This window comes from Chelon labrosus (genome assembly GCF_963514085.1).
Source record: "Chelon labrosus genome assembly, chromosome: 1".
Classification (NCBI taxonomy): domain Eukaryota; kingdom Metazoa; phylum Chordata; class Actinopteri; order Mugiliformes; family Mugilidae; genus Chelon; species Chelon labrosus.
This window is the reverse complement of record NC_140337.1, coordinates 39,278,397-39,294,741: the sequence shown is the minus strand read 5'-3', so window position 1 is coordinate 39,294,741 and position 16,345 is coordinate 39,278,397. Positions and strand designations below refer to the sequence as shown.

Below are 16,345 nucleotides of genomic sequence, written 5' to 3'. Positions count from 1 at the left end.
ACAGAGGTCCTGTTAGCGTCTGAACGCTGCTGCTGTCCCACTTTAGATTAATAAAGATGTTAATGCTGCACATGGAGGTCACAGCACAGGCTCTGATATGTAATATTGGCTCATTTTAGTCTCATATCTATGTTCTACGTGCTTGGTTGGGTTCTCTTTGTCTGATCTCAGTCACTGTGACGTAGACGAGTACGATAGAAACGCTCTGGTTCTGATCGGACCAGACGTTCAGGACATCGCCACTGGAACAAATCATAACCCCTGGACCTGGAGGAAGTGGAACCATGAGGGGAACCATCAGTGGGACCATGAGTGGAACATGAGTGGAGCCATCAGTGGGACCATGAGTGGAACCATGAGGGCAACCATGAGTGGAACCATGAGTGGAACCATGAGTGGAGCCATGAGTGAAACCAGAGTGGAACTGGAGTGGAGCCATCAGTGGAACCATGAGTGGAACCATGAGTGGAGCCATCAGTGGAGCCATCAGTGGAACCATGAGGGGAACCATGAGTGGAACCAGAGTGGAACCATCAGTGGAGCCATGAGTGGAACCATGAGTGGAACCATGAGTGGAACCATGAGGGGAACCATGAGTGGAACATGAGTGGAACCATGAGTGGAACCAGCCTCAGACTGAACAAACCTTCAGTGGATCACAGGACCAGTCTGGATTCAGAGATTTAATCCGGTTCCCTCCACATGTAGAGAACTAGACACGTTTAACTGGAGCTCAGGAACCTGCTCCACCTCTACTTCCTGTTTCTCCCCCAGAGGTCAACCTGGAGGTCAACCTGGAGGTCAAAGGTCAACCTGGAGGTCAACCTGGAGGTCAGAGGTCAACCTGGAGGTCAACCTGTGATGAATCTGAACAAACCCTGAGAGGAAGCAGCTCCTTCAGGAGGTCAGTAGGGAGGTAACGGACAGCTGACGCCTGATTGGTTGGCTCTTTCTTGTTCTTTATTGTGATTGGCTGACAGGTATCACATTATTAACAGCTCCCGTCAACCAGACATGAAGATACAAACTGACAGAGAACAGAGAGGAACTCCCATCATGCAACAGTCCGGCCGGCTGTAGAGCCGTCATTGGCTCGCTAGCGGTTTGATAAAAATAGAATAAAATAAAAACTGGATTAGTTCCTGATAGAGTCAGACGTACGATGATGTGGTTCTCAGGTTCTCAGGTTCTCAGTGATGGAGGAGGTTTGGTTTCATGACGACTTTCATCTTTGGTCCCTGATTTAAAATAAAATGAAAACGTATAAAACTTTGATCTGCTGCTCAGATAGAAGAGTCTTCCTGTCGCCCTGACGACCTGGATCTGGACCTGGACCTGGACCTGGACCTGGATCTGGATTCTGATCGCTAGGTCCTGGTTCAAATGTTCTGATCCGGACCGAAGGATCCAAGAGGTTCAGAGTCCTCAGTAGAATCACAGGAACCAATCCCTGCTGAGCTTCCGTGCAGTGGGCGGGGCTTAGTTAGAGCAGTAAGGCACAGCTCATCCAATCAGAAGCCTCCTCCTGTGTCCTGCCAACAGTCAGGTGAGGGGAGGAGGAGCTTAGTGTTTCCTGAGCAGTGATTGGCCGGTGTGGTTTTTGGTATCGAGTCAGCTGATGTCCTTCACCGTGCTCGTTTCTGATTGGTCAGAACACGACGGTGGGCGGAGTGAGTCAAACAGCAGGAGGCGTCCGCTCACAGATTCACCTGTGTCACAGGGGGCGGAGTCTTTGAGGTTTGTGACAGCCTGTGATTGGTCAGTAGAGCAGAGTGGGCGGGGCTTTGTGTATCCTGAGCGTCTGGATGGAGGAGAGGATTTTCTTCTGGTGGCCAGCGAGGGTCACGCCCACTCTGAGCAGGTCGCTATGGAAACAGAGGAGAGAGTGAGGGTGAGGCAGCGTTTCCCTGAGCGTGGACTGGCAGGAAGTGAGACAGGTCTTACTCTGTGTTGAGCTGAGACACGATGTCCAGGCTGGTGAAGCCCGCCTGGAGGAAGCTCTGCTCGTAGCGCTCCATCTTTATCGCCCCCAGCCACTCAGACACCGAGCCACAGGACGAGAGACGAGGGGGGACGCGCTGGTCCAACAGAGGCTGGGACGGACTGAGAGACAGGCAGGACAGAGAGACAGGCAGTTAGGACGGAGAGACAGGAAAGAGAGACGGGACTGAGAGACAGGCAGGACAGAGAGACAGACAGATGTCTCACCTCGCTCCTTCCGGGTGCGTCACCTTCAAGGAGGCGGGGTTTCGGATCAACCTATCAAGCGCCGCTACCACGTCACAGAACCTCGGCCGATTGGCTCGTTCCTTCTGCCAGCAGTCCAACATGAGCGCATGCAGGGGGGAGGGGCACTCGGGCGGGGGGGGCAGCCGGTAGTCCTGCTCGATGGCGTTTATCACCTGACAGACAGGTGAGACAGGTGAGACCAGTGAGACAGGTGGGACAGGTGAGACAGGTGAGACAAGTGAGACAGGTGAGACAGAGACAGGTAATACAGGTAAGACAGGTGAGACCAGTGAGACAGAGACAGGTGAGACAGGTGAGACAGGTGTGCATCCTTACGTCCTGGTTGCTCATATCCCAATATGGCCGCTCTCCGTATGACATCACTTCCCACATGACGATGCCGTAGCTCCAGGCGTCGCTGGCTGACGTGAACTTCCTGTTGAGGGACAGTCCACCAATGAATGAACAGATCAGTCTGATGGTCCTCACCTACGACCACCTGACACTCACCTGTAAGCAATGGCCTCTGGAGCTGTCCACCTGATGGGGATCTTCCCGCCCTGAGAAATCACAGTCAGTCAGAGGAAGCCTCGGCTTTTCAAAATAAAAGCACTGTTAGCATGTTAGCATGTTAGCTTAGTCCAGCGTACTCACCAGAGAGCTGGTGTACGTCGGGTCCGACGAGTTCTCAGTCAGAAACCTGCTGAGACCAAAATCTGACACCTGGAAAACACGAAGGCTCCACGGTTAGGTCCAACAGACAGACAGGTGAGCAGGCAGACAGGTGAGCAGGCAGACAGGTGAACAGGCAGACAGGTGAGCAGACAGACAGGTGAGCAGGCAGACAGGTGAGAAGGCAGACAGGTGAGAAGGCAGACAGGTGAGCAGGCAGACAGGTGAGAAGGCAGACAGGTGAGCAGGCAGACAGGTGAGCAGGCAGACAGGTGAACAGGCAGACAGGTGAGCAGGCAGACAGGTGAGAAGGCAGACAGGTGAGCAGGCAGACAGGTGAACGGGCAGACAGGTGAGCGGGCAGACAGGTAAACAGGCAGACATGTGAGCAGACAGACAGGTGAGCAGGCAGACAGGTGGGTGTCTCACCTTACAGACCAGGTTGGAGTTGACCAGGATGTTACGAGCTGCCAGGTCTCTGTGGACGAAGCTCATGTCTGACAGATACTTCATACCTGCTGCTATACCTCGCAACATCCCCACCAGCTGGATGGTGGTGAACTGTCCGTCATTCATCTGCAGGCAGACAGGTAATCAGTCAGACAGGTGAGCAGTCAGGCAGGTGAGCAGTCAGACAGGTAAGCAGTCAGACAGGTAATCAATCAGACAGGTAATCAGTCAGACAGGTGAGCAGTCAGGCAGGTGAGCAGTCAGGCAGGTGAGCAGTCAGAGAGGTGAGCAGTCAATCAGGTAATCAGTCAGACAGGTAATCAGTAAGACAGGTGAGCAGCCGGTCAGGTAATCAGTCAACAGGTGAGCAGTCAGACAGGTGAGCAGTCAGTCAGGTAATAGGCGCGTTCGACTTGTCTGAGTCTGACTTGCTTACGTCAGCGTGATCTTACGCCGACTGTAGGGGTGGAGCATAAAACGGCTGCAGACAAGTCGGACACGGTCAACTTCGTGTAAACAATGGCGGATCTCGCGGTGTTTGCATTCGTTGTTGCCGACGAAATAGAAGCTTTGGAGTTACCGGAATTTATACCCGTGTTACAACAAGCATGCTGTATGCAAAGGATTGTGAATAGCAGCAAATCTACTGAATAAGGATTAAGTAGCATAGTGCTTTGGTCTCCAATCTTGGCGAAAATGAACTGCTGATTAGGCTACTTATTTGAATATTTACTTTTACACCCAAAGTCGTTTAGCACCTGTAACTCAACCATGAAACGAATTCACAGAAAGATATTGAGATGGAGATTAAATGCCATTTGTTTTCATTTTTAGACAGACAGGTGTGAAGAAGAACCCCAAAAATCTACTAACCGTTAACAAGATTCGAACTACGGACGGCCGATCGCCAGACTGACGCGTTACCCACTAAACCAATTTAGGATGATACTGAAGAAGCAGTACTACGATATACGTAAAGGATAATGGACGACACTTCTACAAATTGAATGCACGCGTTCTAGATGGTAAAACGGCCCACCGCGAAGCCTTAGAATGTAACCTGCGTTGTGTTGAGCTCTGCACACGCCCGGACTCGAACCAGCAGCACCTCGGATCGGGAGGCGAGCGTGCTGACAGCTGAGCCAATAGCCCAGGCTGTATTTATTTTTTATTTTATAGTCTAATGGAGTGAAGTCCATTATCTCGCTTATTCTACTGTTACCAACATGTTAAAAATGCCTTTTTACTGTTTAATGGAAGAAATGAACTCTGCATTGAACTGCAGTCAGATGTACAACGTTTTCAGTAGGCCAGCCTACCATTGTTGCAGAAATCACATATAAGAAGGTATCCCTTCCATTTCTGTTCATTTTCGCATATTCCAACATAACGAAGCGAGAAACGTCAAAATCGTCATGAGGAGATTCCTCCCAAACTGCCCAATCACGTCTTTGATCTGACGTCATGAGGGCGTCATTTCCGGTCGTGCAGTTCGTGGAGAGCAACTGCAAGATCTGTCTGCAGGCGAAGACTCCCGCGATATTTTAAGGTCATGTGACATGGTGACGTAGTGGTAAGTCCCTCCCCGTCTGACTCAAGTCGGACAGGATTTCTAACCAGCATGCATTGCGTCCATCCCAGCATGCATTGCGTTCATCCCAGCATGCATCACGTCAAGTCAGACTCAGACAGATCTGCATCAAGTCGAACGCGCCTATTCAGTCAGTTAGGTGAGCAGTCAGTCAGGTGAGCAGTCAGTCAGGTGAGCAGTCAGTCAGGTGAGCAGGCAGACAGGTGAGCAGTGTCTGGACCCGTCTCACCCTCAGGAAGCTGTCTAGCGCTCCGTTCTCCATGAACTCGGTGAGGATCATGACGGGACAGGAAGTGGTGATGACGCCCTCCAGGTGGATGATGTTGGGGTGCTGGAACTGACCCATGATGGACGCCTCCGACAGGAAGTCCCGCCTCTGCTTCTCCGTGTAGCCGCCCTTCAGCGTCTTGATGGCCACGTAGTTCTCCTTCCTGCCGGGCATCCTCAGACGACCACGACACACCTCTCCAAACTCACCTGGCACACAGACAGACAGACCCATGATGTCATCACATTAAAAACACACACCTGTCCTAACTCACCTGGCACACACACAGACAGACCCATGATGTCATCACATTAAAAACACACACCTGTCCTAACTCACCTGACACGCAGACAGACAGACCCATGATGTCATCACATTAAAAACACACCTGTCCTAACTCACCTGGCACGCAGACAGACAGACCCATGATGTCATCACATTAAAAACACACCTGTCCTAACTCACCTGACACGCAGACAGACAGACCCATGATGTCATCACATTAAAAACACACCTGTCCTAACTCACCTGGCACACACACAGACAGACCCATGATGTCATCACATTAAAAACACACACCTGTCCTAACTCACCTGACACGCAGACAGACAGACCCATGATGTCATCACATTAAAAACACACCTGTCCTAACTCACCTGGCACACACACAGACAGACCCATGATGTCATCACATTAAAAACACACACCTGTCCTAACTCACCTGACACGCAGACAGACAGACCCATGATGTCATCACATTAAAAACACACCTGTCCTAACTCACCTGGCACACAGACAGACAGACCCATGATGTCATCACATCAAAAACACACCTGTCCTAACTCACCTGGCACGCAGACAGGTAGACAGACAGACAGACCCATGATGTCATCACATTAAAAACATACACCTGTCCAGCTCACCTGGATCAGAGGAGAGGGGGTGTGGCCTGGCCAGGTGTACCAGGAGGGTTGGCAGGGGTCTGATCTACAATACACACATCATCTACACCTGTCCAGGTGAGCTGCTATGTTAAGGGCTGCTTTAATTCAATTCAGTTTTATTTATATAGCGTCAATAACAATACAAATCGTCTCAAGACGCTTTACAAAAACCCGGCCTGAAACCCCCAGAGCAGCCTGAAGGCAACGGTGGCAGGAAAAACTCCCTTTTAACAGGAAGAAACCTCGAGCAGAACCCAGCTCATATGGAGGAACCATCTGCCTAAGGCCAGCCGGGTACAGACAGAAGAAAGAGAGAAGAGAACAGCAAAGAGAGAAGAGAAGAGAACAGCAAGATAAACATACATCTGTCATAGATACACATATCTGACTAAAGTGTACATGTGGAATCTGATGATACAAACTGATGATGTTACATGACAGTTTGAAAATGTAAGAGGAATCATAGGCAGGTTGGAGAATTGTTCATTCAGGTAGGAGTGGATAACTGCAGGATTCCATGAAGACTGGGCAGTCTGATGAGACCACGACAACAGATGTAGTATAGAGCTCCACAGGAAACACACCACTCCAGGCCAGACACAGACCACTTCACCTGTCCTTTATCAGATTAGCGTTGAAAATGTGTCCTTTACTTCCTGTTATGAAGGGGGCGGGGCTTAAAGAGACCATCACCAGAGAACAGCCAATCACAGCAGGGCTGCATCATGTCACTGATCATTAGCTCTTAGCTCAACAGCTTCTCTTCATGAACAAGGACTGTCGATTTTATCACAGGAAACTGGACTTTCAAAATAAAGGCCTGAAAATGTCTCAGCTACAAAATAAAAGCCTGAAAACATCTCAGCTACAAAATAAAAGCATGAAAATGTCTCAGTTCCCTGGAAAGTTCTTTCAATGGTTCCACAGACAGACAGTTGGACAAGTAGACAGACAGGTAGACAGACAGGTGGACAGACAGGTGGACAGACAGGTAGACAGACAGGTAGACAGGTGGACAAACAGTAGACAGGTGGACAAACAGGTAGACAGACAGTAGACAGGTAGACAGACAGGTAGACAGACAGTAGACAGGTAGACAGACAGGTAGACAGAAAGACAGACAGACAAGGTAGACAGACAGGTAGACAGACAGGTAGGCAGGTAGACAGACAGACAGGTAGACAGGTAGACAGACAGACAGGTGGACAGACAGGTAGACAAGTAGACAGGTAGACAGACAGACAGGTAGACAGGTAGACAGGTAGACAGACAGACAGGTAGACAGACAGACAGGTAGACAGGTAGACAGACAGGTAGAGACAGGTAGACAGGTAGACAGACAGGTAGACAGACAGGTACACAGACAGACAGACAGACAGACAGGTACACAGACAGACAGACAGGTAGACAGACAGACAGGTAGACAGACAGGTAGACAGGTAGACAGGTGGACAGGTAGACAGACAGGTGGACAGGTAGACAGACAGGTAGACAGGTAGACAGACAGACAGGTAGACAGGTGTTGTTACCTGCTCCAATCACTTCCTCTATCTTAACGAAGGAGGCGTCGATCTCTTTAGCGAACTCTCTCACCGCCTCGTTGGGGTCTTCATAGGTAAACGGATCGATGTACACCTTCATCGCTATGACGACAACGACAACATCATCATCATCATCATCATCATCAATCAAAACATGTCGTCTCATTGGTCGATCTGAAACTCACTGTGTCCTAACTGGTAGTGTCCACTCTTATCATTCATCTCTGAATCCCTCCTTCTCCTGCTGATGGACAGAGACAGGACAGAGACAGAGACGTAGACAGAGAGACAGAGAGACAGAGAGACAGAAGGACAGAGACAGAGACAGAGAGACAGAGAGACAGAAGGACAGAGACAGAGACATAGACAGAGAGACAGAGACGTAGACAGAGAGACAGAAAGACAGAGAGACAGAGACAGAGACGTAGACAGAGAGACAGAGAGACAGAGACGTAGACAGAGAGACAGAGAGACAGAGAGACAGAAGGACAGAGACAGAGACGTAGACAGAGAGACAGAGACAGAGACGTAGACAGAGAGACAGAGAGAGACGTAGACAGAGAGACAGAGACAGAGACAGAGACAGAGAGACAGAGACAGACGTTTAGTTTTCTTGACACCTCTTATCTCTCCATCTCTCTCACAGTGTCGAGTTCCTCTGTCTTTATGTAGTCGACATGTCCCACCCTGTCCCCTGTCCCCTCTCACCGGTAGCAGTACACAGACACTATCGTCACGGCGATGAGCAGCAGCGTCGCTACGGAGACCAGGACCACGGTCAGCACCAGCTGGGAGTGTCCCACCCCTGCAGGGACAGACAGACAGTGAGTCTAAGGGACACCAGGAGGACTCGTCTGGACTCGAGGAGGACTCGAGGAGGACTCGTCTGGACTCGTACCGTCCGGCAGCGTGTTGAAGACGCTCGGCGCGCTGAACGAACCGGACACGGCCTGGGACCGAGCTCGGACTTGGACCTGGTACCGCACGCCCCGCTGCAGCCCCGACAGCACCAACGAAGAAGACCTGCTGGACACGTACTGCCACTGACACGCCTCCTCCCCGTCCTGACCAGGACACAAGAGACACGTCAACACCCAGCGGACGTCTCTGACCTGAGAGGACGTCTCTGACACGATAGGACGTCCTCACAGAGACAGACGGACGAGGAGTGAGTACCTTGGGACAGTAGCGGAGCTGGTAGTCCAGGACCTGGTGTTGGTTCTGCAGAACCGGGACGTTCCACTCTAAGGACAGACTGGTCTCTGAGGCCCCCGTCCTCCTCAGACCTGAAACTGGAGGAGGAACTACAGAGACCACAGACTGCTGTCAAACCACACGAACCAATCAAATTACTCCAATCAGGACACAGGGGGAGGGGCTAGTGATGTGGGGCGGAGCCTACAGTTTTAGTTTGGCTTTAACACATGTCTATAAACTGGCTGAAAGGCATTCTGGGTAATCTGTTACCATCTCTGCTGGTTGTGACGTTGACCCGGTCGGAGGCCGGCTCTGATTGGCTGAGAGCAGAGACACCGTTCAGTGATTGGATGGTGAACATGTACTTGGTTTGTGGGCGGAGTCCCCAGACGACGACACGGCGCTGAGTCAGACCACGCTGGGCCGGCCGGTACAGGACGCCATCATCACACGGAGAACAGGAACCAACCAATCCCTGAGGAGGAGACGGGAGGGGCGGGGTCAGAGGGAGGAGGACGGACTTATGATGTTTACCTGATCTCCCTGGTTAACCTGGTTAACCTGTCTTTCTGTTTACCTGTACTACCTGATCTATTGGTCTACCTGTCTTCCTGCCCTACCTGGTCTACCTGTCTTCCTGTCTACCTGCCCTACCTGGTCTACCTGTCTTCCTGTCTACCTGTCCTACCTGGTCTTCCTGTCTTCCTGTCTTCCTGTCTACATGGTCTATCTGTCTTCCTGTCTTCCTGTCTACCTGGTCTTCTTGTATACCTGGTCTACCTGTCTTCCTGGTCTACCTATCCTACCTGGTCTATCTGTCTTCCTGTCTTCCTGGTCTTCCTGTTTACCTGATCTATTGGTCTACCTGTCTTCCTGGTCTACCTGATGTACCTGTCCCACCTGGTCTATCTGTCTTCTTGGCTACCTGTCTTCCTGGTCTACCTATCCTACCTGGTCTATCTGTCTTCCTGGTCTACCTGTCCACCTGTCTACCTGTCCACCTGGACTCGGTGGCGTACCTTGGCGGCGGCGGGCCCACAGTTGGAGCAGAGGACTCTGTAGGTCAGATCTCCTCGTCCTCCTCGGTCCAGCGGCTCGCTCCACTCCAGGGTAACGGTGGTGTCATTCACCTGACTCACAGGTGAGCGGGGGGCTGACGGGGGCCCTGAAGGGTCAGAGGTCAGAGGTCAGAGGTCACTGAGTCAGCATCAAACAGAATGTTTTCATTCTTCACACACACACGACTAATGAGCCCATTCATTTGGCCTAATTGGTGTTGCCCCGGGCGATGCATTTAAAGGGGCGGGGCCAGGTTCTTAAAGGGAGGAGAACTTCACACCATGATCAGTTTACTTCAGTCTGTTTAAAGACACACGGCCCACTGCATCATGGGAAATGTAGGACTCACTGCTTTAGTGTTTGACCCATAGCAGGAAGGAGTAGAAAGATGACGAGAAGGGAAAAGAGAAACCACAAGATAAAAAAAATATTAAAGTAAAAAGAGAAAAGACAAATGAATTAATTAAGATGAGATCTAAAGACTTATGTAGACTGGATCTATATGAAGCAAAGTGGGGCAAACAGATGGTGAGTGGTGGGTCTTACGGGTGCAGGCGGCGTGGGGCGGGTCAGAGTCAGCTCGATGGTAACCAGGGTGACAGGGGCAGTAGGCGGAGCCTGGGATCAGAGTGTTACTCCTGGTTGGACAGGTGCTACACCCACCTGGTCCAGAGCCCGCCTTGAACTGACCTGACGGACAGGCTGCAGAGAAAGGTTAGCATTAGCATTAGCATTAGCATTAGCGTCTGACAGTAAAATTACAATGATTCAGACTGAAGCCAACACTGATGCATCCGCCTCTGAAAATAGTCCCGACTACTTCCTAGTTGATGACATGAAAACATCAGAACAAAATAAAATACGTTCATTGTCTCCTTTAATAAAAGTTGATTTGGTCCTTTAATCTGTGAAACCAGCGGTTATTAGATTCATAGAAGAAGAAGAAGAAGAAGAGGAGGAAGAAGAAGAAGAAGAAGAAGAAGAAGAAGAAGAAGAAGAAGAAGAAGAAGAGGAAGAAGAAGTCTCCATCAGTCAGTTAAAATCTTTTCTGTCTAAAGGAGCATGGACACGACTCTGGAACAACATTCAGATGTTAGTTTAGACTTTCTGACTCAAGGGATCTGGTCTGGAGAAGAACCAGGTTTACTTAGAGCTGAACACAATGATCCATGGACCAGAGAGACCTGGACCAGAGAGAGACCTGGACCAGAGAGACCTGGACCAGAGAGAGACCTAGACCAGAGAGACCTGGACCAGAGAGACCTGGATCAGAGAGACCTGGATCAGAGAGACCTGGACCAGAGAACTGGATCAGAGAGACCTAGACCAGAGAGACCTGGATCAGAGAGACCTAGACCAGAGAGACCTGGACAAGAGAGACCTAGACCAGAGAGACCTGGACCAGAGAGATATGGACCAGTGGTCACCATAGAGACTATTTCCTGGACCAGAGAGACCTGGACCAGAGAGACCTGGACCAGTGGTCACCATAGAGACTATTTCCTGGACCAGAGAGACCTGGACCAGAGAGACCTGGATCAGAGAGACCTGGACCAGAGAGACCTAGACCAGAGAGACATGGACCAGTGGTCACCATAGAGACTATTTCCTGGACCAGAGAGACCTGGACCAGAGAGACCTAGACCAGAGAGACATGGACCAGTGGTCACCATAGAGACTATTTCCTGGACCAGAGAGACCTGGACCAGAGAGACCTGGACCAGTGGTCACCATAGAGACTATTTCCTGGACCAGAGAGACCTGGACCAGAGAGACCTGGACCAGAGAGACATGGACCAGAGAGACCTGGACCAGAGAGACATGGACCAGAGAGACCTAGACCAGAGAGACCTGGACCAGAGAGACATGGACCAGAGGTCACCATGGAGAATGCTTCCTGGACCAGAGAGACATGAACCAGAGGTCACCATGGAGACCACTTCCTGGACCAGAGAGACCTGGACCAGAGAGACCTGGACCAGAGACCAGGACCAGAGAGACCTGGACCAGAGACCAGGACCAGTGGTCACCATGGAGACTATTTCCTGGACCAGAGAGACCTGGACCAGAGGTCACCATGGAGACTACTTCCTGGACCAGAGAGACCTGGACCAGTGGTCACCATGGAGACTATTTCCTGGACCAGAGAGACCTGGACCAGAGGTCACCATGGAGACTATTTCCTGGACCAGAGAGACCTGGACCAGTGGTCACCATGGAGACTATTTCCTGGACCAGAGAGACCTGGACCAGTGAGACCTGGACCAGAGAGACATGGACCAGAGAGACCTGGACCAGAGGTCACCATGGAACGTGGAACCAAGCTTGAAGCAGCAGGAGGAGGGAGGGAGGAGGAGGAGGAGGAGGAGGAGAGAGGGAGAGAGGGGAGGAGGAGGAGAGAGGGAGGAGGGAGGGGAGGGAGGAGGAGGGAGGGAGGGAGGGAGGAGGAGGAGGAGGAGGAGAGAGGAGGGAGGAGGGGAGGAGGGAGGGAGGAGGGAGGAGGGAGGAGGAGGAGAGAGGGAGGGAGGAGGGAGGGAGGAGGGAGGAGGAGAGGAGGGAGGAGGGAGGAGGAGAGAGGGGAGAAGGGGAGGAGGGAGGGAGGAGGAGGAGGAGGAGGAGGAGGAGGAGAGAGGAGGGAGGAGGGAGGAGGGAGGGAGGGAGGAGGAGGAGGAGGAGGAGAGAGGAGGGAGGAGGGGAGGAGGGAGGGAGGAGGGAGGAGGGAGGAGGAGGAGAGAGGGAGGGAGGAGGGAGGGAGGAGGGAGGATGAGAGGAGGGAGGAGGGAGGAGGGAGGAGGAGAGAGGGGAGAAGGGGAGAAGGGGAGGAGGGAGGAGGGAGGAGTGCAGCCTTGTGGAGACAATGAGCCACAGGAAGTGACCTTGGCTTCAACAGGATGTGGAAAGTGCTGCCATGATGTCATCACCGGCGTCCCCTGCCAAGCACACATACACACACACACACACACACACACACACACATACACCACACACACACACACACAGTGGCAGAAGGTGACCTTTGACCTTTCCCTCCTCCTCCCTCTGATTTTGAGTGGTGGGGGGGGGGTTGACCAGAAGCAGAGGCTGTAGCAGCACTTCCTGGTTGCAGTCAGCTGACCTCTGACCCAGCACAGAATAACAGGAAGCCTGGACAGGCAGCAGAGACAGGCTCAGAGACGATGGGCGAGACGGACGGAGACACCCTCAGCTGTTTGGTCTCTGAGTTTAACAGCTCAACTTTATTTTGAAAGGACGCCTGGATCACTGGGACACGCTGAAGGACGGTTTGTTGTCCAGAGATGTCTCCGTCTCCGTCAACGCTGACCACGAAGACGTTTAACAAACACGACCACGCTTTTACTTTGGAGGAGTTTACACATCTAACATGCTTTTATTTTGTAGGCCGCGCAGCGCCTCACCTCGACAGCGGACGTCGGACTCGCCGGCCTCGTAACCGGGGCGACAGGCGCAGCTGGACGTCGGCTGTCCCACCCACTGTCCGTCCTCGCCGCAGAGCATGCTGGGAGGTCGGGAGTGTTCGCCAGGTGGCGTCACGGCGTTCTCCACACACACACCTTGAGCCTGCAGCACACACACAGTTTCAAAATAAAAGCCTTTGTTTTAACTCACAGATGAAGCTTTTATTTTGTTAACTATACATCTTAAATGAGAATGCTTTTATCATGGTGCATGCTGGGTACTGCCGTTGGTACGTTGCCGTGGTTACCTGCTCCACCAGAGAGTGGGGGACGGTTTCGGGGAAGGAGGCGAAGGCACGGCGGAGGGGCGGGCACTTCCTGTAGAAGACGCGCAGAGAGAGCAGCGCCATGCAGGTGCCCTGGCTCTGGAAGGCCAGGTAGAGCCCCGCCCCCCGCACCCCCTCCAGGCGCAGCACCTTGACGTTGGAGCGCCGCTCGCCGCCGCTCCGCAGCAGGTGGTCAGCGGCGACCGTGGCCACCTTGGTGTACGGGTTCTCCATCCAGGCCGGGTGAGTGGGCGTGGCCTCATCGCTGTCTGACTGGTAGTAGTACAGGTTGAAGGTCTCCTTACAGTGGCGCTGGTTCAGGCCGGAGCACTCCGTCATGGTGAAGCTGCAACCACCAGTGGTTAGAGCATCCAACCATCATCCAACCATCATCCAACCATCATCCAACCATCACTAGTTAGAGCATCCAACCATCATCCATCCAACCACCAGTGGTTAGAGCATCCAACCATCATCCAACCATCCAACCACCAGTGGTTAGAGCATCCAACCATCATCCAACCATCACTAGTTAGAGCATCCAACCATCATCCAACCATCCAACCACCAGTGGTTAGAGCATCCAACCATCATCCAACCATCACTAGTTAGAGCATCCAACCATCATCCAACCATCATCCAACCATCCAACCATCATCCAACCATCCAACCACCATCCAACCACCAGTGGTTAGAGCATCCAACCATAATCCAACCATCATCCAACCATCAACCATCATCCAACCACCAGTGGTTATAGCATCCAACCATACATCCAACCATCATCCAACCGTCATCCAACCATCAACCATCATCCAACCAGCATCCAAACACCAGTGGTTAGAGCATCCAACCATCATCCAACCACCAGTGGTTATAGCATCCAACCATCATCCAACCATCATCCAACCATCCAACCACCAGTGGTTAGAGCATCCAACCATCATCCAACCATCACTAGTTAGAGCATCCTACCATCATCCAACCATCCAACCACCAGTGGTTATAGCATCCAACCATCATCCAACCATCATCCAACCATCCAACCACCAGTGGTTAGAGCATCCAACCATCATCCAACCATCACTAGTTAGAGCATCCAACCATCATCCAACCATCCAACCACCAGTGGTTATAGCATCCAACCAGCATCCAACCACCAGTGGTTAGAGCATCCAACCATAATCCAACCATCATCCAACCATCAACCATCATCCAACCACCAGTGGTTATAGCATCCAACCATACATCCAACCATCATCCAACCGTCATCCAACCATCAACCATCATCCAACCAGCATCCAAACACCAGTGGTTAGAGCATCCAACCATCATCCAACCATCATCCAACCATCATCCAACCAATCATCTAATTAATTAATCAACCAACCGGATCTCCACATAGAGCGTGGTTGCCGCCCGCCGACGGATCCAGCGCGTCCTCAGCCAATGGGAGGACGGACTGTCAGGGGTGCAGATCTGAAAGGTCCTCACGCTGTTCAGCTCATCGTCCCGTCCGCTAAGCTCCTCCCACTAAGACAGAGACACATGATCAATAAATAACTCTGATGAGAACCCAGAGAACCACAAACTCTGGCAGCAACGCACCTGAGGGTCCTCAGCAGGATAGTTGGTCCATCGGAGGTCGGACGTCTCCAGCTTGGTGTTCATCAGCACCTCTGAGAGACAGACAGGGAGGGACAGTGAGACAGCTGCAGAGCCCCAAGAGTGTCTAACAAAGAACCTTCTAAAGATCATCCAGAACCTCCTAAAGGTCCTCCAGAACCTTCTAAAGATCCTCCAAAACCTCCTAAAGGTCCTCCAAAACCTCCTAAAGGTCCTCCAGAACCTTCTAAAGGTCCTCCAGAACCTCCTAAAGATCCTCCAGAACCTTCTAATGGTCCTCCAAAACCTCATAAAGATCCTCCAGAACCTCATAAAGATCCTCCAGAACCTTCTAAAGATCCTCCAGAACCTTCTAAAGATCCTCCAGAACCTTATAAAGATCCTCCAGAACCTTCTAAAGATCCTCCAGAACCTCCTAAATCTGCAACCTCGTTAAAAATCCCAGAGTTCTCCTCAAGAACATGTTTAAAATCTTCCAAATTGTTTCTAGTCCACTATGTCAAAATATTAGGAACGCGTCACTTCAGTTATCAGTAGCTAATGTTTTGACCGGTGTACCTAATGATGTGGCCGGTCTTCCTCTTTCTCAGGTTTTGATCTGAAACGTTCGACGGCTCCAGAATCAAACGCTGAGACGTGACGGTTGCCGCGGAGACGCCTCATTCCTCAGCAGACTCTAGAGTCTAGACCCGTGTCACGTGATCGCGGAGAACGGGGCGTTACCATGACAACGGCAAACCGACATGGCGCCCGGAGGAGGAACGTGTGTGTGTGTGTGTGTGTGTGTGTGTGTGCGTCCTCACAAACACAGCAAGACGTGAGCACACACACTGTAAACAGAGCATCAGTGATAAGACAGCATGACGGCGACGACACGGAAGTTACCATGACAACGCTGGCGGGATGTTTACACAAGCGTGTGTCTGAGTGTGTGTGGTCTCATGCTGGGAAACCTGATCAGCCTCTTCTTCTTCTGCTCCTTCTAACACTCCTCTGGCTCACCCTTTACTCTCCTCCTCCTCCTCT

The 16,345-nt window shown here is 51.6% G+C and overlaps 1 protein-coding gene across 3 annotated transcripts; it reads right to left on the bottom strand.

The window, feature by feature from the left end:
- Positions 1-583: 583 nt before the first annotated feature.
- On the bottom strand, positions 584-16,087 carry ephb4b (eph receptor B4b). 3 transcript variants are annotated; one of them, XM_084548062.1, is made up of 21 exons: positions 15,878-16,087; positions 15,302-15,372; positions 15,084-15,226; positions 13,676-14,039; positions 13,368-13,530; positions 10,498-10,653; positions 9,912-10,057; positions 9,163-9,367; positions 8,872-8,999; positions 8,594-8,759; positions 8,404-8,500; positions 7,881-7,939; positions 7,684-7,797; positions 5,172-5,419; positions 3,331-3,477; positions 2,884-2,952; positions 2,740-2,789; positions 2,566-2,665; positions 2,209-2,402; positions 1,945-2,103; positions 585-1,865 (listed from the first exon to the last, which is right to left on the bottom strand). In XM_084548062.1, the coding sequence occupies exons 2-21, from the start codon at positions 15,362-15,364 to the stop codon at positions 1,760-1,762; spliced, it is 2,877 nt and encodes a 958-aa protein (XP_084404188.1). In that variant the 5' UTR covers positions 15,365-15,372; positions 15,878-16,087; the 3' UTR covers positions 585-1,759. The 3 variants fall into 3 exon arrangements, with proteins under 3 accessions (XP_084404186.1, XP_084404187.1, XP_084404188.1); XM_084548060.1 differs by lacking the exon at positions 15,878-16,087 and having other exon boundaries at positions 584-1,865; positions 15,302-15,507; XM_084548061.1 differs by lacking the exon at positions 15,878-16,087 and having other exon boundaries at positions 584-1,865; positions 7,881-7,936; positions 15,302-15,507.
- Between the last annotated feature and the right edge of the window lie 258 nt (positions 16,088-16,345).

Coding starts and splice junctions, on each gene's coding strand:
- ephb4b (XM_084548060.1), bottom strand. CDS start 15,451: ATGATCTTTAGAAGGTTCTTTGTTAGACACTCTTGGGGCTCTGCAGCT. Junction 15,227..15,301: donor ATCCTGCTGAGGACCCTCAG/GTGCGTTGCTGC, acceptor TCTCTGTCTTAG/TGGGAGGAGCTTAGCGGACG. Junction 2,666..2,739: donor CCAGAGGCCATTGCTTACAG/GTGAGTGTCAGG, acceptor GTCCCTCAACAG/GAAGTTCACGTCAGCCAGCG.